A 20,182-nucleotide genomic window follows, 5' to 3' on the forward strand; every position below is an offset into this window, starting at 1 on the left:
CCTTAAAACCAAGCCTCGAATTAAATCCCTCTCTCTCTTAGATATTCTACATTAGCAGTAAACAACGTGCTCTACAGCTAGCTCTTTTTTTCTTTAAAAATATACTCCGACATGTTAAAATGTTTTAACTTTCACATGCACGTGTTTACACAATAGCCTGCGACAAAATCGTGTTTATTAGCTTTTAGTGGCAGTTAGAAACATATCCCCCCGTGTCTATCTTGTTTGCCATTTTAGTAAATACAATCCGCAGATTCCACACCAAATGATTTAGAGGTTTATCGAAGCAAAGCTGTTATCAGGCATTAAAAATCTTCGTTTGTATACGAACATCTCATTTTAATATTTTTGAAAAATATCAGTTTCATACGAAGCTAAAGTATCGTCAATTGACCGTTGGAAATAGAAATTAGTTTGTAACGAAAGTGCGACTAGCGTCTGAGGTGGGCAAGCCTAGCGGTGTATTGTGGGAGAGACAGAAGCTACAGACCAGAGGCACACAATATGTGTTGGCTCTCGCCGAAAAGGAGGCAGTATTCTTCAAGCTAAATCATGTAATGTAAGCGGCGAAAGGAAAGCGATTTTGTCTTTTCATCAATTAAAGAAAAATTACTCGACCGGACAAAACATGTCCAAGCCAGGGGAGAGAAACAGATTGAACGAAGACCATGGCAGAAAGCAGAGTTCAAGTAAGCTGGCTCTTTTTTTCCTCTTTCTCCAGCCCTCCTAATGCCTGTTTTCCGTAACTGGGATCTACGCTAGATCCCGTTTTCGCTCTCACTTGGGTTCCCCCCTTCACCACCAAAGTCATGCATCTGTAACGTTTGGCTGTTGTAAAGTGTTGGGGGCTGGTAACGGGACCGTGTTTAGCTTTGCCTCACGATAGCTCCTCTCTCCTTGTCGCTGGCTGTCGTTTCAGGTTTGGCGAACGGCATGGACAGTCATCCCGTCTGCGGCTCGGCGGAGAAGCGGAATCACCACCGGAGAAGTTACAAGTTGATCATCGACCCGGCGCTGAAGAAGGGATCCCAGAAACTGTATCGCTACGATGGACAGGCGTTCAATTTGCCCGTAAGTGGACCGCCTGTGACACGGCGGAGCGGCTACAATAGTAACCGAGCAGCCGACCTCCATGATAGGTTATAATTTGTCCGTGTAGCCGCTGTCGGCCACTGGCATGTTTCAGCATCTTGAGCTGCGTGTCCGAGGTGTTCATTTTAAGCAAACACGACGTCCTGTTTGCATAAAACTACTTTGCAACAAGTTATCGCTGTGTGAAGTTGTGAATGGGATGGATAACATTGTGTCCCCCTCCTCTTCTCCCCAACAGAACCCCGGGATGCCACCAGTGGACATGGTCCGGGACCCGAGGATCGGTCGTCTCTGGACTAAGTACAAAGAGACGGACCTACCGGTACCGAAATTTAAGGTACCTGCTTTGACAGAAAGACACCATGATGCCCGCTTTTTTCTTGAGGAAATTGGGGACTGTCAGAAGTTGCAGACACACCCCCCTCACTCATCTTTGGGATGCGGAGTGAAAGTTTGATTGATCAGACGGCTGTTGACTAAAATAACAGGCGTGCAGATGGCTGATTGGATTTGCATGTTCATCGTAACGACTCCGGCGCTCTTGTCCTTATCTCAGCTGTCAGAAATGACCGCACATGGTGCAACATTAACCCGAAAGCACCTCTAACATTAACTCCTCTCATTCTTCTTCCAGATCGATGAGTGCTACATCGGCCCTGTGCCTCCAAAGGAGGTGACATTCGCCAGACTCAACGACAACATCAGGGAAGGATTTCTTACCGACATGTGCAAAAAATTCGGAGAAATCGAGGAGGTGGAGATTTTGTACAATCCGAAGAATAAAAAGCACTTGGGAATTGCCAAAGTTGTTTTTGAGACAGTGAAAGCCGCCAAAGTGGCCGTGCAGTCGCTCCACGAGACGTCTGTTATGGGAAACATCATCCACGTGGAGCTGGACCCGAAAGGTAAACAGTGATTCAGCCGTTCAAGGGAAGGACTTGTAACCTGCATTTAGGCACGATCGAGCCCGCTCCCTGCAGCAGGAGCTAAAAAATATACTCAAAGTGAAGTGTTGCCTTGTTTTGAATCATTAGGATGACGGCAGTCACGTGTGTAAATTTACGTCCGTTGCCTGGTAACGTGGGGTAATTGAATTTCATTGAATGCTAGCGTGCTCCCAAAAGCTCAGAGCTGAGGGTGCTGTGTACTCCCACTGTGCATAATTTCAGACCTGTAAACAAACACTAACCGATCTGTCAGAGGCCGTACAGATCATCTCTGTTGACTCACATTTGGACCAACTTTTTATCCATGTTTTCCTTCAGCAATACTCTGCTTTACTTTGTGACAGACATAGAGTTTAGCCACATCAACTTATCTTAAGAAAATGCAGTTATTATTAAGCTGGCGAGCTTCATTTTGCTCATTTCTTGAGGAAAATAATGACTGAAATTTTATTTATTTATTTTCTTTTTCTGAAGAGTCTCAGTGAGAAATGTAGTTTGCATGTGTTGCATTTTGTGTCTCATCTCATAATGTTTATTAGGGTGACACTGGTATTATTGCATCCATGTGTTTCATCCAAATGTACATTATCTATATCTGTTAGATAGTTTCCCAGTTTACTACTCTCATAGGCTGGGAAAAAAACAATATAGATTATTAGAATTTCCCCTAAAATAATTGCTCGGAAATGATGCTGCATGAATGTAATCAGATCCTCTCTACAACTGTTCAGATTTTCCTTCATTATTTAATGCATGCCACATTAGTTGTATTAAAGCCTGCTGGCATTTTTCCTGCTGTATAGACTTGGCATCAGTATGTTTACTGTTCTGCAGGTGAGAATCGCCTTAGGTACTTCCAGCTCCTGATGAATGGCAGCTACACCCCGCGGACCCTGCCTGTTGGCGCAGAGGAGGCCAGAGAAGTCTCCCCTCGCAGCCTAGCAGAAGCCTTACTGGTAATTACTCCTCTCATGTGCAGAACCTGATTAATTTGTTTATGGTGGTTGTGAAATCTCTCCCTTAACTTTACCAGTGTGATAATAATGTAGTTTGGTACAGTCTCTGGTTTGTGCAACAGTTGCATGCTGTTGTGTGGAAGTGATCGCACAGTTGTTGTTTCAAAAATCTAAGCTGACATCCTTATCTGTGATCCTTTTTATCAGGGCAGCAGGTGGTGGAGTATAGCAGAGGAAATGTTATCCCGACCCTTGCCTGTGCACTGAAATCACAAAGAAACGTGCACTTTGGCCTTGTAGCACGAGTGCGCTCAGGCATGCGGCCTAGATACTCTGATATTCTAGTCTTTGCAGGTTTAGACTGTAAAATGAGTCCCACTACTTTTCATGATTGCATTGATACAGCTATGTTGCTACCCAAATGCATTCTCAGTTAAATGACAGGGTATATAATTTGTTCTATTGGTGTAAATGTTTTCCTGTGACTCTCATTCATCCTGTCTTTCTCCTCTCAGGCCTGCGAGCCGATCCGCAGGTTGTCGGAGAGCGGCGTGTCTGCTGTTGGAGGAACATTGCCCCCCAGCAGCTCCACCACCCCTTTGTCTTTGGAGACGGGATACTCCAGCCTAAGGCAGGACACGCCGCAGTCCCAGGGAACCCCTCACACCCCACGCCAGACCGGTACGCCCTTCTCGCAAGACTCCAACTTCTCCAGTCGGCAGTCCACGCCTGCGTACCAGTCCGGCCGGCCCGAGAGCTCCGGGGGTTACAAATCTCGCAGACATGAGAGTAAGTTCCAGGACGCGTACAACCGCAGACCGGAGAGGCCTCAGTACCGCAGCAACATGTACCGAGGCACGACGATGTCTGAGCCCTTTAAACAGCACCAAAAAACCCCACCTGAACCTCCGCCGTCCACCCCCTCCTTCGCCTACACAGCGCCCCCACCCGCTACGCCCAACTTCAAGTCCGCCTTCTCGCCCTACCAGGCCCCTTTGCCCCCTGCGTTCCCCCCGTCAGAGCCAGCTTTTCATCACCCCGCCCAAAGGGAGGACGAGTACCTCCGACCGCCGCAGCCTCCTCTGGCAGCTGCTACAGACTTTCTGCCTGTCAAGGAAGGGAGACCGGAAACTCCTCCCATCCCAGAACCCCCTCCAGAGCCCCTTCCCCATCCCACCACGCCGCCTCCTCAAACCCCAGAGCACATCCCCTCGCCCGGCTCCCCCACACTGGATCCAGAGCGCAATAGCCTGGATTCCCGCATCGAGATGCTCCTCAAGGAAAGAAAGACAAAACTGCCGTTCCTGGAGGAGCGAGACTCGGACACTGAGGTGCGGATGGAGGGAAGTCCGATTTCATCCTCGTCCTCGCAGCTCTCTCCGATTCCCCCGTACATGAGCGGCTCCCAAGGCGGCCAGTTTAACTCCCGCCCCTCCAGCACCGGCTTGGAGGACATCAGTCCTACCCCTCTGCCAGACTCGGAGGATGAAGAGCCGATTCCTGGAACGGCCGCCCTGATCAAGAGAATCAGCTCTCCTGTCCAGGAGAAGATGAGCAACAGTGACCTCAAAGATGGACACTTTCGAAGCCACACGCCCACGGATAAAATGGAAACGGTAAGACAGTTTTTTTATTCGCATGAAACTTTACCTGAAAACATAGGCTGATAAAGCACCCAAAAGTGCCAAATGTAGCTAAAATGTGTTCATATTAATAGTCCTGATTAGTTGAGCATGGGGCTGATGTTTACTCCCAGCTGTGAATGACAGTTACACAGAAGACACAGGAAGTCAGGTCTAGTTTCAGTGTGAGGTGGTAGTAGTAAACTTTCCCTTTTATTTCATTGTGTTCCTGCTGCGTGTAAAGGAAGTGCACGTTTGTAACAGTCCATGTCCTGCTTTTTTTGGCAAGAAACAAATATGATCTTAATGACTCTAACTTAAGTTTTTGTTTATGAATTACCTACAAAAGTTGTGTATTTGTTTGCACAGTCGTCTCTAAAATTGCGCAGAACAATGTAAAAGTCTTTGTCAGGCGAACAGCTGAAAGAGTTATGAATGAAAACTTCTAAATGCCTAACTGGCGGTCTTACAAATACCTCCACATTCATACAAAGTTGCTCTCCTTGTTTGAAGCCACAGTAAACACCATCTGGCCTGTGAAGTTTTCTACACTTAGTGTTGCGCTCTAAAAGGAGAAATAAGAGCCGTTCTGCTGTTGGGGAATTGGAACACTGTTATTTCCTCTTTCTAACACTCACCACACACTCACATGCAGGAAGACACAGTTTGGCTGTTGGCCCCATTCACTACCACACTCACTCGCTGGTTTTGCTGAGCCTGACAGTCGGGATCGCCCCGCGGCGTCTCGCGTCTCGCATTTCAAGTTATCACAAAGCAAGCCGTGCAAACAGGTCATTTGGATGTGACGCCACTCCCATGCTGAGTTTACTCTACTCACTTTCATTTCTGCAGCAGTTGTAACACAAAGCCTTTCATAATAACAATAATAAAAGCAGAGGCGAGCATTTAATGCTGATATGTTTACTCTAAAACACCCAGAATACTATAACTACTAGAAAGGCCATGGCCATCAATCTGACTGCTCATATATTTTTTTAAATATAATATTTTTAGCTTTTGCCTTTATTGAATAGGACAGCTGAAGAAAGAGAGGAAGTATGGTGAGGAGAAAGTGGGGGATGACATGCACCAAATGATCGGCAGACTGGGAGTCGAGTCTGCGATCAGTGCGGCAAGGACCAGGCTAAACCAGCGTCCCTTTTTGCATAGAATTTGATAATCAATATAAAACCTACAAATAAATAGATCTGTAGTGTTAGGATAATTAACCCATAAAGGGTTTGTGTAAATTTATATTGTTATTATTATAATGAATGTGCGGTAGGTAAATTAATAACGACAGAACCTGCAGATACGAGAGTAAATTAGATCATATCAGACACTATCACTAATATGTATATTGCATAAACACCTAAATCAATCCAACCGTCACAGGAAAATCTCATCTGAAGGCTGAAATGCTCAATCATAATAATATTCTTTGATATAATAACTTTGGTCTAAAGCTTAATCTAGGTTTAAACTTTGCAATTGCGTGAAAAAAATTGCTAGGTAGTTTTAAAATGTGTCTTCAAGATTGGGGAATAAATAGGCAACACTAAAATACTATTCTGTCTGTAATGAATGTGGTTAAAATGTTTTGGGTGAAATACAGACAACGCTAGTAATGAAATAACAGTGTTTAAATAAAATGTAGAATAAGATGAGTTTTATAGTTACATGAGTTTTATTTCAACAAAGTTATAACATTGCAGTGTTGATGAAAAGGCGCATAGGACATGTGATTTGACTTTTGTAACCTGTGGAGAACATCATGACATCATGCTGTGTTTGTTTTCAGAGTCATCAGTCGTCAGGAGAAGACATGGAAATCTCTGACGACGAGATGCCCGGGACTCCCATCACCAGCGGGGACTGTGGCCAGATGCAGACCATCACCTTGCCTCCCCCTGGCTTCCCCCCTCTCCCCCACCAGGCCGGCTTCGCCATCCAACACCACCACCTGCACCCACACTCGGCTCACCTGGCCGGCCACCCCGGAGTGCCTCCGCATTTGCTGCCGCACATGGGCCCGTACGCTCCGAGCATGATGCCGCTGGTGCAGATGGAGCTGATGAACTGCCTGCGGTGGGAGCAGTGGAGCAGCACCGTCCCCATGTCCTTCCAGATGCAGCAGCAGATGCTGAGTCGCATCGCTCAGACTCGAGGGCCGTTTCCTTATCCACAGTTTATGGACAGCGGAGCGTCGGGGCCGTTCGGGGGGCCGTATGCGCCTTTGTCTATGGGTGCTACGCCTGCTAGCAACGCGGGAGCACCCGGGCAACAGTGGCAGCATCCCAGTATGCCAAAGTTCAACCCCACTGTTCCTCCTCCTGGATATGAGAGTAAAAAGGAAGATCCCCACAAGGCCACCGTAGACGGTGTGCTGCTGGTGATCGTCAAAGAGCTGAAGGCCATCATGAAGAGGGACCTCAACCGCAAGATGGTGGAGGTGGTGGCCTTCAGAGCCTTTGATGAGTGGTGGGATAAGAAGGAGCGCTCGGCAAAGGTACGTTATTCATCAGATACAAAAACAGGGTTACCTGCAGAAGCAAAGAAAGTACTCTATTTGTGGGGACAATATACTTTATCACTTGATATCATGATAGCATTATATCCTATTCTTTCTTTCCCTCTAGGCGTCTTTGACTCCGGTGAAGGGTGCAGAAGGGAAGGAAGAAGAAAGACCCAAACCCAAAGAGACGATGGGTTCAAGTCTGCTGGAGAACTGGAACAAGGGCGAGGGGCTCGGCTACGAGGGGATGGGCCTGGGTATCGGTTTGAGAGGAGCCATCCGCTTACCTTCCTTCAAGGTAAACATTGACATTTGTCTTTTAGAAACACGGACAAGAAGGACGTGTCGTTTTTCACCACTGCTGCTGGTGCTTAACAGTTTTGTGTTGCGTTCAGGTGAAGAGGAAGGACCCACCCGAGGCTGCAGCAGTAGGGGACAACAAACGGCCCCGACCGTCCACTCCGGTGGACGACGAGCTAGAGGATGAAGGTAACCATATATATCGAAACACTTCTTTCTTTTTCTTCTTGGTGTCTTTAAAATACTCAAAGCTGATTAATCTGTATTTCTGTTAGACCGTGATCGAGACCCCGCTGAACTCCCCACAGACGAATCAAAAATGGACGCCGACAGTATGGCAGCAAAGCGGCGGCACTCCCGGCCGCTCGAACTGGACAGCGAGGGCGAGGAGGAGGCGGACACCTCAGGGAAGGAGGAGGAGTCGTTGTCCGACAGGGAGGGGCCTGATGAAACGAAGGCTGCTGATAGGCTGTTGTCAGGAAAAGTAAGTCGCCTCAGAAATGATTGTATTTGTTGGATTATCTGTGGTATGGTTTTCATTAAACATTGTGTTCATCTCTCAGGAGAGCGGTGATGAAGAGGGCGATGATGAAGACGAGTCCTCCAGTGAGAGCGCCTCCTCAGACTCGTCTGATGACGGTATTTAAATATCAGCGGCCACAGTTGGTTGAGTTTCTTGCTTTTTACCTGTTATTCATCATTTCTTTGCCTCATTTCTTGCAGAAGCTGAGAGTTCAGCTTCCTCCAAGGCCAGCTCGGACTCCTCAGACGCAAGCGACGAGTCCTCGTCGGAATACGAGTTAAGCTCGGAAGAAGAGGAGGACGAAGAGGAGGGGGCGTCGCAAGAGGTGGAGGATGATGTCAAAAAGGCAGAGACCTCGTCGTCCTCTTCGTCCTCAACGACGTCGTCTTCTGACGAAGAGGAGGGGGAGGCGGAGAGCAAGGGACAGAGCCCTCCTGTGGGGGTTAAGGAGGAGAAGGAGGAACAGAGGAGCAGCAAACACAAACGTAGACCTCCCAGTCCTGAAGAGGAGGACGTGAAGCCACCGTCACCCAAAGGTAAGCGTCAGCGAGAATGATACAGAATTAGCAGCAAACATGAGTACTGATGTTAAATGAGCTCTTTTCTTGTCTTGTAGTGAAAGAGCGAGACGTCGACGTCGACAGCAGCGTTCCCGTAGTGAAGTCTGAACCTGTAGCGAATCTCCGGCCATCAACACCCACAGGCGCCCTCCCCGACAGCGACCAGGAGACGAAAGCCAAAGGTAAAGCAGAGCCTGAGGAAGTCCCCTGCACCCCTGGTCGATTAGCACCATCCCACTTAGACGCAAACACGCCTCTCCCCAAATCTGCCTCCGCATCTTTAATGCACCTCCCTCTCCCTCCTCACCCGGCGCTAGAAGGCCGCTCCCTCCTCCACCCACCCCCCGCTCCCCTGCCTGACCTCCCTCAGCGGCCTCGCCTCCCCACAGACGAGGACATCCCCCGCACGCCGGGCAGGGACCTGCTGGAGCGTGCGCGGAGTCTGGGCAAGTCCACGAGCACGGATACGGTGCCCAACACGCCCGGCAGCGACGCCCCGCTGACCGGCAGCAGCCTGTTGCTTAGCTCCCCTCACATCCCCGGTAGCCCCTTTTCCTACCCCGCACAGTCCCCCGTCCTTAGTGCTGGAGTCCCCCGCACCCCAGGAAGAGACTTAACCTTCACCCCCGTCTTCCCCGATCCCGCAGCACTGACTCTTAACAGGAAAATCTCCTCTGAGAGCATAGATGATAGACCAGTGTTTAAGGAGCCGCCTGTCAGCGCCCTGCCTAACCAAACTTTGTCAGCTGGAACAGAGCACTCTGCTAGTGTCCCTGAAGATCTGCCCCCTGGTCTCACTGTAGATGTCCCTGTGCCATCAGATACCCCCTCATCAAAGAAGAAACCTGGGCGACCCAAAGGCAAAAAGACCCCGGCTCTCTCTGTGTCTGAGGACTCTTTGGAGCTCTCATCCGAGTCCACCCTTGTGCCTCACGACGCACGTCTCGGCGATCTCTCCACGCAAAGGATATCTGCAAAGTCACCCGATCACCCGAGCCTGGACTTCCGGGAAGGAAAGGCGGAGCCTCAGACGGTGCTGCCCGCAGAAGACGGCTTCCTGTCCTACGAAGACGAGGCGCCCGTAGTGGTGAAGCCGACGCGGAGGGCGCGGCGAGGCTGGGAGGAGCTGCTGCTGGACACCCTGTCCCCCGTCACGTCGCCTCTGCGGCCGTACTTCAACCCGCGGTCAGATTTCGAGGAGATGACCATCCTGTACGACATCTGGAATGAGGGGATAGACGAGGAGGACATGAGGCTTCTGCAGATCACATATGACAAGATGCTGCAGCAGGATAACGGCAACGACTGGCTCAACGACACGCTCTGGGTCAACCATCCTCATATCCTTTACTGCTTTGCATCGACTGATTCACACCAAAAGTCATCAATAATATTATCTTTGTGTGTCTTTTTCTTTACAGAATAAAGTTACAAAGTTCTCCTCAAACTACAAATCATTTAAGGAGATCAGTCCAGTTAATGAGGACTGTTGTTTTGTACTGTGTGTGACAAATAGCAGCCCCCTCTGGTGGTGAAAGTGAGGAACGTTTTTGGCTGGTATTTAATATCTGTTGAGTGTGGTGGCATCCGAGCTGTGTTTCAAAGCCTTTTCAGTTTCTCCCTTGACTCCCCTGCACCTACCAACATCCCCGGAGTGAAGAAAAAGAGACGAGACGACGGCATGAGGGATCACATGACCGGCTGCGCGAGAAGCGAGGGATACTACAAGATCGACAAGAAGGACAAGATCAAGTACCTCCAGAGCACAAAGCTGCAGTCCGAGGAGCTGCCGGTGGACACGCAGGTGGGAATCAGAGAATGGATGTTTGCTGTTTATTTGAACCTGCTTTGGATGAACACATCTTAACTCCACCCCTCTCCCTGCAGGGAATGAGCATTCCTGCACAGGTGCCAGCCTCCACCAGAGCTGGCTCGGAGCGGCGGTCGGAGCAGCGGCGTTTGCTGTCCTCGTTCGCGTGTGACAGTGACCTGCTGAAGTTCAACCAGCTGAAGGTAAACACCATCAAAGTGAACTTTGCTCCAGAGGGATGGAAGTTCAGTAAAGGAACTGTAAACAAGAACATGAGACACAATAAACACACACAGTGACCATCGAAGGATTACTCATAATCAGGTTTCCTGTTGCCAAAAAGTCACACTTTTCTCCTCTTTTCTGTCTCAGTTCCGAAAGAAAAAGATCCGATTCTGCAGGTCGCACATCCACGACTGGGGTCTGTTTGCTCAGGAGCCCATCGCTGCTGATGAGATGGTGATCGAGTATGTCGGGCAGAACATCAGACAGGTGAGAGGCAGAGGATTGGTGTGTTGTAAGTGGGCTTTCTGTGGGTGTGTTAACAGTTAGGACTTTTTTTTTTTACCAATCAATAAATCAACTTGCATTCATTAGAGTTTCGTGTGAGCCACAAATACAGACAGATTTGGAAAGTTTATACTTCTGAATGTGTCAAGTATGAAACCTTTTAATGAACAGAAACTCACATTAAAGAAGTGGTATATCTGCGCATCGTTTTTGTGTGAATTGCAGCAACTTTCAACCAGATTTAATTTTGAAAATAATGACGAAAAATGTTGGTCAGCGATCTGTTTTCCATGACAAAGACGAGACGTTGACGAGCTAAAAATAGATTGTTGATAATAACAACTCTGACGACGTGTATGTTTTGTTTTAACGAGACGAGGCGGGACCAAAATGTTAGAGGGGGAAATATGCATTTTGAATATTTGACAGCTATGTGTCTAATCTGTCAAAATACAAGCAGTTCATTCCTGTAACAGGGTAACGGGTATCACAAAGCTGGTTGTGAACTTTCTGTGTCACTCAGGCTTTCTGCCTCAGGCTCTCTGCCTGCGTTTTACGCGTCATGTGATGCTGCTTCCGCTCAAAGGAGCGATCATCGGCTGTCTGCTTCAGTCAGACTGTAACTTTAGATGCGCCGTCTTCATTGTTCATTTACAGTAAAATGGATGATCTGATGAAATTAAGGTTTTAATTTTACCTTAGCAAACAGGTAAAAACTAGAAGAAGGAGACTGGAGGGGGGGGTCATATTTCTTCAACATTTTGACTAAAAGTAAAGACTAAAATGTGAGGACTTTTTATCGACTATAACTATAAAGAGCAAAAATGACTAAAATGTGACTAAAACAAGAAGCATTTTCATTTTAAGACTCAGACTAAATCTAAAATAGCTGCCAAAATTAACACTGGTTTCAACAAACTCAAAGCCAATAAATAAAACAGGTAGGAAAAGATCCCCAACATACCCAAATCCAAATAACTTTCACCTACCTTTCCTGAGGTCAGACTCCTCAAAGGGCTCAAGGGTCAGAATGTGAATAATTCACTACACCATTATAACCAATAAGTAACACAGTTATCTATATAGAGAACTCTTTAGAGCTTCTTCGTCTGGATGCAAACACTTTGATGCACACATTTACAATTGTTTACAGCCAAACATATTGTCTCGTTATGTTTCGAACCGTGACTGAATATATAGACGGGTGACGCGTCTCCATCTACTCTCATTGTACAAAAGTGAAGCTGCGCAGTAGAGATCGGCGGGTGAAGCCGCCTTAGCCACTTCCGCTAACCAAAACACACACTTAACATTTAGCTGCAAAGATCGCATCTTGCTCAATGTAACAGCAGAACAGCTTCTTGTGTTGGTCTAAAGTTAATGTTCACAGTCATGGAAACTTCAATGACTGTAGTGATTGTTTTAGTTACGTCTCCTCTCAAGTTCCTCCTCTACTCTGCTAATCCACAACAGATCAGCTGCAGGGGCCGTATTTGTCAACAGAGCTGTCAATCATCCTTTTTACAGCTTCAAATAACTAATTAAAAATAAACTTGTCAGAAAAATGAACACTTGGACGTAAATCAGCATAAGAACTAACTATAATGAAAGAAACCATGTTTGAGAGAAAGGAGGCAGGCTTTATGACCTATACTGCAGCCCGTCAGCAGGGGGCTTCACTTTTAGGGAGCTGTCATGTCGTCCATCTTTTTATACAGTCTGTGGATTCGAAGGACTGGGGTGAATGAATAGTGAACGAGCCCCACAAATACAACATCAGCAAAGTGGAGTTCTGAGGGTGAAGCATTATCTTTTATTCAAGTGGTCAAACAGCTAACGTTTTTCTCTCTGCAGGTGATTGCGGACATGCGGGAGAAGCGCTACGAGGAGGAGGGCATCGGTAGCAGCTACATGTTCCGCGTCGACCACGACACGATCATAGACGCGACAAAATGTGGCAACTTTGCCCGCTTCATCAACCACAGCTGCAATGTAAGACAACATCCACGAGAGAAACGCCTCAGCACCACGTTTATGAATCAGAAACATCATCATCTAACTTTGATTGTCTTGTTTTTCCAGCCTAACTGTTATGCGAAGGTCATCACAGTGGAGTCTCAAAAGAAGATTGTGATCTACTCCAGGCAGCCCATTAACGTCAACGAGGAGATCACATACGACTACAAGTTCCCCATCGAGGACGAGAAGATCCCCTGTTTGTGTGGGGCCGAGAACTGTCGCGGAACGCTCAATTAACGTCCATTCGAGGTCGATCCTCTGCGGGGTGTGAACCCGGATGAGGAGGAAGTGAAGAGGGGAATTGTAACGCACTCTTCACATATTTAAATCTAGATTGTTTACGATTTATGGTGCTCTTGAAATGAAAAACGCGTACTTTTTTATGTCTGCCAGTGACCCAGAATTTACTACAACACTTGACTTGCTGGTGCAGCGTTTTCTCCCCCTCTCCCCGACGTCGGACAGTATTTCAGCATGGTCTCTTCCACATCCAGTCCTGGTTTGTACAGTTTTTTACACTTCCCCCCCCCCTCTCATTTGTCACATAAGCTTTACTTACACCACACGTGGTACAAAAAAACACACATCCTCACATGTTTAGCTGCTTACTAACACTGTTGAGACGCACAAACCCACCAGGAAAACATCCTCTCTCCGCGGCAGAGAGGCGGCACCTGAGCAGATGGCAGGCGGCGGATGGCGGCAGAGTGTCACAACCTCCGTCGTCCTCTGCTCCGGTTTTCTTGGACATAAATCAAACTGATGGAAGCAAAAGAATTCAAACGGTTTAATCCTGCCACAAAATCTGGAATATGTGGATATCACCCCTTTCCTTTACCAGCCAATCACGGATCATGCTGCTTCCTATTAGTTTATGCAAAAACATGCAAAATTTGTATTAATGATATTCCAGTGTTTTCCAGATTTTGGTTTAGGTAGTTTCTTCAGAGACACTATATTTGTGTGTTAGTGTGTGTGAATGCGTTCTGACTGAGAGTTTATCAACATATCTTGTGAATGTGAATGTGAGTGCACTGCCCCCTGTAGGCCGCTGAGCAGAAGGCTGAATAATCATGCAGACAAACTGAATCGTGACCCCGTCTACATCCGCCGTAGTTGTTTCAGTAGAAAGCATTATTTCTCATTTTTAAGTGCCATATGAATGTGTAACCGTCTTTGTTAAAGCTGAGCAGCAGAGTCTGTCCTTTACGAGAAGCGTTCACATGCATGTCTAAAGAATTGCTGCCTATTTTTTCCAGCGCTGTGGATGTTTGATGATGTTTTTTGGCTTTTTTTCATCTGTGCCTGGGCCGCCACTTCATCTGCCACACTTTATTTCTCTACCAGTGTTCAATGTGATTCTCCGACTCGGCACACAGCGAGGGTCGTTCTTTCTTTATAACTCATTAAGATGAAAAAAAAACCCTGAATGCACTCGAGGCTTGCACTTCCGCTTTACGCCATCTTTCAGCCAATCAGCTGCCCCCCCCTCATGACCAAGTCAGTCATTGCTTTTCATTCAGTTTGATGAAGATTTTTTTTCACCAGTGATGTTTATATTGTATATGATTACTTGTACAGAAGATCTAAAGCTTTTTTTATCTTCACAGGGGTAACACTTTTAAGATGCATCTCTCTCTATTTCTCTTTTTTTAACAAAAGACTGAGTATTTAAGATATTTTCAGGGATCTGTAAAAGGAATCTGAGGATTTAAAAGGTTGTTTATTTAAAGTAAAAAGGTCCACTGTGTACAGGAAAAAGTCTCCACCTCCCTTTTGGAAAGATTGTTTCTTGTAGAAACGTCTTCATTTTCTGCCCATTTGCTTTGTAATCCTAGAGTCTGTAAATACTGTAACTGTGAATACTATATAAATATATATATATTTTTGTTCCCTGGGATTTGCTACTCAAACTCAAGCTCAGAGGTCTATGTAAAATATGAGGCGAGCACTGAGCTAGTAGCAGGAAATTCAGCTTGTGTCAAGCTTTGTTTTTTTTTATTTTCTGTTGTAAATTCTATGAAAAGTTTGCGGTGTGGAGATAAAAAAGGTGCAGAATCGGCATGAGAAGAGGGCTGAAGCTTCAGCCTGTTTCTTATGTCTATTTATTACACGACAAATGTATGAAAAAGGAAAAAATGGAAATAAAGCAATTTTGCATACATCCATAAATGGTGGTTGTTTGTCATGAAGCATGTGAGTAAACTATACGCTGATTTATCGATAATTGTGACAAACCCACATAGTCCTCCTGATGCTGTTTTCATGAATGGGAACAGTCGGCAGCAGCTGACCAAACAATGGCTCTGTGTCAGGCTCGATTCACAGAGCACAGGGTCATGTGATCCACTGTCCTACAAACAAAGACTGTATGTTTAGCACCAGTACAGTTTATAACACAATAAAAAGATCAGCAGGACTTACATAAAAAAGAAAAATACATTTATAAGTAGATTTAGAGAGAATGACCATCGTTATCAGTCCAACACAAAGATACCCTCATCATGATGACATGTATTTGCTTAGTTGTGTACATTATAATATTTCAACTTTATGCCGACACACCTCAACCACAGATTTGTATCCCACTCAGGTCTTTTTGCATGACAGTCGTTACCTCAATAGACAGGAAACGAGGCAGAGCGATAAAGCAAATGTCTCTCATCTGTCAAAAACAGCAAACGTGACACAGAAGAAGACATGGAGGCTTTGTTTATTGTTTGAACACAGGAAATATTAAAAGAAAGGCACAATTGTAAAGTAACATTGCTTTAATGTAGCCTGTTCACATACTTGAATTCTTTCTCTAAAACTTGCTAGTTTATATTGATGTAGGTGGCAAATATGCAAATGATGCGCAAACACACACGGCATATATTTGCATGTAGTTTGCAGGCAAGATGGGTCATTTGCAGACTACAACTTCAACTTTACTTTTTAAATGGGCTCTGTATACTTTAACAGGCAGACATTATGACTATGATGATTAGTAACACCTGTGCTTGTCATGGCAGGAGGAACACAGGTGTTACTAATTATCATACTAATGGAACTAACGATGGCTGTTCTATTAAAGTGTATTAGTGGGACATGTTAGTGAGCTAGAATGTAAAATAGTACAACCCTGAAACAAATAAAGCTGAAAGGATTTTTAAAAAATAGTTACACTTCTGGTTTTCCTTTTGTGTTAAGATGTAATTTGCCAGTTCTGTGCTAAGTTGTTCGGGTTATCGCTGTAAGGATACCTTTCAACTCCTGCTCACAAAACACCATAAGGCGAGTAAATACTTCCACATACTGTATTTTCTTCCACTAATACTTTAAAATCTGTTTAATGAAAATAACAAACAACCTTCATTACAAACACTTTTCATTTGCCTTCCCTTTCCTTTTAAGTCATGCTAGCAGCACATTTTTATTTAGCACCATCATAATGTTTAAAACATTTTTGTGTTTAGTTTTAATGACAAATAACTACAAAACGCGACACCGCCATCTGCTGTTAGTTGTGTGAAGTGATAATTAGTAACTGTTAGCATGCTAAAACGCTAAACTAACCCTAACCCTGCTTAACACAACCATGCTAGCATTGTACGTATGTTAGCATTCTGACGTTAGCAGTTAGCTACAGCTCTTAGTGTTGTTTTATATTTTGTCTTCCCCTTTTTTCACTTTTAACTGTTAATGTTTGTGTAGTTAAAAAATAATATGTGACCCAAAACTACTCATAAAAAACATAAATGTTAGGAGTGTACTTTAAAAAAAAAAAAAAAGCTATGAGTGCAAAAAGCCTACAGTCGTACGTGGCTGCCATTAAGAAATCGTTTCAATGCTACCACTACTGAATTCACATGATTTTCAAACTATTAGTAACAAGACATTTTTGAATACATTATAGGAATACCTCCTGCAGAGACAGTATGTCACAATCATGAAATATTTAGTAACAGTTGAATGTTTTACAGTACTTTATCTTCACAGTTTGTTTCTCTATATGTAGTCTTGGCTGGAGCTTTTCTACACATAATTCATCTTTGTCTGCTGTTGTATCTTTCCATGGTTTGGACTCATTGTGCTAAAGTCCCCACATGAAGCTCCCCAGTAAAAGGATTTGAAGCAGTGACACAGCTGACCTGAGGCGATGACCGGCCGCCCCTGTGAGCACTTTGCCATCTTTGGACACAGACACGATGCGACTGAAGGTGGGGTGGATGTGTCTGAAGTTGTTCTGCAGAGGTGTCACCTGCTCTGCGTCCTCCTCTGTGGAGAAGATCTGTGAGGTAAACTGAGCCAGCTGAGAAGAAAATACATACAAACATCTTTTTACAACACTTTGGAAACTATTTGTGCTTTCTTTTTTTTAGAGATTACCAAAGAGACGTACCTGTGACCATGAGATGTAGACGGGGACTTCATACAGAGTCCATACAACCACCTGAGAACATGGAGGGGTGGTGAGGCTGCCGTAATAACGGTAATACTGACTCATGTTGTGCTTGGGCAGAAGGCTCATCAGCGGAAATGGCTTGACTTTAGTAGTTTGGCCTTGGGGAAGGATGCACAGCCGTTATGAGACGAGAGATACAAACAGCAGGCAGGAAGATATTTAACATGATTTTATCAAACCTTTGTAAGCAACAGAGGACAGCTTTTGTGAGATGTGTCCAAAGTGCACATTGTCTGCGTAAACAACCTGTAAAAGAGCAAAATATTCATGAAAATATCTGCAAATGCTTTGATTTATACAGCAAATATAGTAGATTTATTGAAACTGACGTCAATGAAGAATCCAAGAACAGCGAGTCCAGTCGGGTCGTTCAAGGCTGCCGTCATGTTCGGATGGATGGACTTCATGTTGACAATGTGCATCTAAAGGTACATGAAAAACACATTAAAGAGGCCGCTCTGCATCAGTCAGCTGTTAGAGTTAGTTAGTGACAGTGTGGATCTGTCTACTGACCGTACTGTACCTCCATCGGGTATCTGCGTCCGTCCACCGTGTGCTCAGAGCCGTTTGTAGCCGGGCCTCCCCAGTGGAAGTGCAGCTGGATGGTGTGGTACACATCTGAGAGACCCCCGCCGCTCACTGACATGCCACCGCCGACCTGCAGAATAACTGGGAGCAAACCAGAAACGTGTAATCGACAAAAGAGACGTAAAGATTCAAATTCAGGGCAGGATGTGTGGACTATTCACCAGAGTGTCCGTCGTTTTCAAGCGTCCAGTGGCCTGTTTGGATCACATCGAAGCCCTCCAGATGTAACGAGTCCAGAGACTCGTTTCTGGTCATGTGGTGGTCTAGATTGATGGGGGAGTGATGCTCTTCAAGTAAAGGATGGCAGGACGGGAACATGTCTCCCCACGCGTAAGGATCTGAGGAAGACCCAAATAAACCAGTGAGAGACGATGTTATTTACATAAGCCTGGACCTCTTTATGGAGTCACAAGATAAATACTGAATTTGGAAGGTCATAGGTGAAGAAGTTGACTACACAATTTCACCACAACGGCCGTTTATGACCCTTTCCCACCAAAATTAGCGCTTTGATGCAGGTTTTTCAGACCCGGGAAGACCTGCTAATAAATGCCGATTGTTTCTTTTCCCATTGCCAGTGGAGTATATTGCTTTCGGTCTCTTTTCTGCTGCGTCTCCATGTGACGTCACAAACGCACCAGAAACAGGGTTAGTAAACAATAGTAGGCACAAAGAACATTATACTCTTTATTGTATCTATTCCTCATTCAGTCTATTTATCAAACTTGGCGCAGACAAATTTGGAACGATGTTCGAGAATTTGTAGCTGAGATGATAGCAGAGATTGGCGTGTCAACCCGGGTTTTGAGTTCTCATCATTGCAGATCGGAGCCGAGGCGACAATTACCCAGGTCTACTGCAGAGTCATTTGACCCGGGTCTGAATGCCGATTGTAACCTTTCCCACTAAGCAAAAAAGCTGGGTGTTTTGTGGGTTTTCTGACCAGTGGGAAAGAGGCTTTAATAGCTGACCTGGAGCTTTTTCCTCACGTGACATCAACTACCTCAGCAGATGGAGGTTTTTAATCTAAGTGGTTGTCAAATTAGAAACTTGTCTTGTTTTGTTTGCTGTTTCCAAGATGTAGAGAGGACAAACCCCCTTAAAAATTGTGCTGAGAAAGATTGCATATGATCAAAAAGCTCCAGAACAGCTACTTAATAGATCAGGAGTTTTCTTGTTATTCACTGGGGGGAAATTGTTGTGATGCTTAAATCTTTTAGACTCTTTTTTTTCTTTTCTTGTGACAAATTGGATAGTTTAATCTCTTGAGCCCTCAGAAAATATTCAAATGATACAATCTGAGAGGTTCAGAGGGTTATTTTATCACACGAGGGGAAGGAAGAAGTCACTGCCTCATTTGAAACCAAAACAAGCTCTGTCAAAGAAATATTGTGTTAAAAATCATGGTATATTCAGCTGAATAATGTCTCACATTGGCAAGTAAATTCATCACCAACTAGCTCCAAAATATAGCTGATATTGATGCTATTTAATTCACATTATAAAAAGATAGTAAATTCCTTAAGGTGCTTTCTTTGAGTTTCAAAATGAAAAGTAGTTCAAAGGTTACTCACCACAGTGCGGCTCATTGTAGCAGTAGTCCTCTGGAAAACAAAAGAATAGCAAAATGTTGACATTTTTTCTTCACTTCTATTTCATTAGCTTCAATTTATTAAAAAAAACAACAACACAGAGTTAAGTATTGTATTTGTCTTCTAAGAGCCGGAGCCTCACCTGAAACAACGTATGAAACAACAGTCATCAGCAGAGCAGCGGTATGAATCATGGTCTGATCCCGCGGAGCGACGAATCCACACAGGTGTCAGAATCTGAGGTAGACTGGAGATCGGCGAGGACGTCGACCTGCTTAAATAGGAGCCGAGGTGGAAGCTGACTCTTTATTTTTTTCTCCCCCTCCTGGTCTGATCAGTGAACCGTGTCATTACCAGTCTAGTGGTCTTTTCTGATCAACAGGCTCATTGATGCAGGACAGCTTCGCCCCCCCCTCCCTCATCACTGATGCTGCTGCTGCTGCCAGCGTAGATACCCAGTGACCACTAACAAGACCCATTCATCTCATGGGAAAGTCAGGATGTGCAGCACGCTGAATTAGACAGGAACAGAATATATGTTGCTTTTTATAGGATGTTAAAATCTGTTTGTTTTGATGGTCATAATCAGCATAAATCTAGATATATTGGCTAATTAGTCTTGAGTAAAATATTTATTATGTTAATCTTGAACATATATTCCACCTGACATATGACACGTATGGTTTTGCACTACTTGTAAA

The 20,182-nt window shown here is 45.1% G+C and overlaps 2 protein-coding genes across 2 annotated transcripts; one reads left to right on the forward strand and one right to left on the reverse strand.

Annotated features, from left to right (window-relative positions):
• Positions 1 to 529: 529 nt before the first annotated feature.
• Positions 530 to 15,026, forward strand: setd1ba (SET domain containing 1B, histone lysine methyltransferase a). Its single transcript, XM_069673637.1, has 18 exons — positions 530 to 689; positions 920 to 1,071; positions 1,331 to 1,429; positions 1,727 to 1,997; positions 2,874 to 2,995; positions 3,511 to 4,611; positions 6,419 to 7,126; positions 7,257 to 7,430; positions 7,528 to 7,621; positions 7,708 to 7,916; positions 7,996 to 8,071; positions 8,156 to 8,491; positions 8,572 to 9,855; positions 10,153 to 10,319; positions 10,403 to 10,528; positions 10,698 to 10,817; positions 12,690 to 12,827; positions 12,918 to 15,026. Exons 1-18 carry the CDS (start codon positions 629 to 631, stop codon positions 13,089 to 13,091), a joined length of 5,412 nt encoding a protein of 1,803 aa, XP_069529738.1. The 5' UTR covers positions 530 to 628; the 3' UTR covers positions 13,092 to 15,026.
• A 1,800-nt stretch (positions 15,027 to 16,826) lies between these two features.
• car15 (carbonic anhydrase 15) lies at positions 16,827 to 19,675 on the reverse strand. The gene is made up of 8 exons (XM_069673843.1): positions 19,624 to 19,675; positions 19,464 to 19,493; positions 18,051 to 18,227; positions 17,825 to 17,970; positions 17,631 to 17,723; positions 17,481 to 17,547; positions 17,239 to 17,399; positions 16,827 to 17,148 (listed from the first exon to the last, which is right to left on the reverse strand). Exons 1-8 carry the CDS (start codon positions 19,673 to 19,675, stop codon positions 16,930 to 16,932), a joined length of 945 nt encoding a protein of 314 aa, XP_069529944.1. The 3' UTR covers positions 16,827 to 16,929.
• Between the last annotated feature and the right edge of the window lie 507 nt (positions 19,676 to 20,182).

Source organism: Semicossyphus pulcher, unplaced genomic scaffold (genome assembly GCF_022749685.1).
Source record: "Semicossyphus pulcher isolate SPU_LCO1_2020_fin unplaced genomic scaffold, fSemPul1.0.p SCAF_22, whole genome shotgun sequence".
NCBI lineage: Eukaryota > Metazoa > Chordata > Actinopteri > Labriformes > Labridae > Semicossyphus > Semicossyphus pulcher.

Coding starts and splice junctions, on each gene's coding strand:
- car15 (XM_069673843.1), bottom strand. CDS start 19,675: ATGATTCATACCGCTGCTCTGCTGATGACTGTTGTTTCATACGTTGTT. Junction 19,494..19,623: donor TGTTTCATACGTTGTTTCAG/GTGAGGCTCCGG, acceptor TTTGTTTTCCAG/AGGACTACTGCTACAATGAG. Junction 17,724..17,824: donor GACGCAGATACCCGATGGAG/GTACAGTACGGT, acceptor ATGTACCTTTAG/ATGCACATTGTCAACATGAA.
- setd1ba (XM_069673637.1), top strand. CDS start 629: ATGTCCAAGCCAGGGGAGAGAAACAGATTGAACGAAGACCATGGCAGA. Junction 1,072..1,330: donor GACAGGCGTTCAATTTGCCC/GTAAGTGGACCG, acceptor TCTCCCCAACAG/AACCCCGGGATGCCACCAGT. Junction 10,320..10,402: donor AGCTGCCGGTGGACACGCAG/GTGGGAATCAGA, acceptor CTCTCCCTGCAG/GGAATGAGCATTCCTGCACA.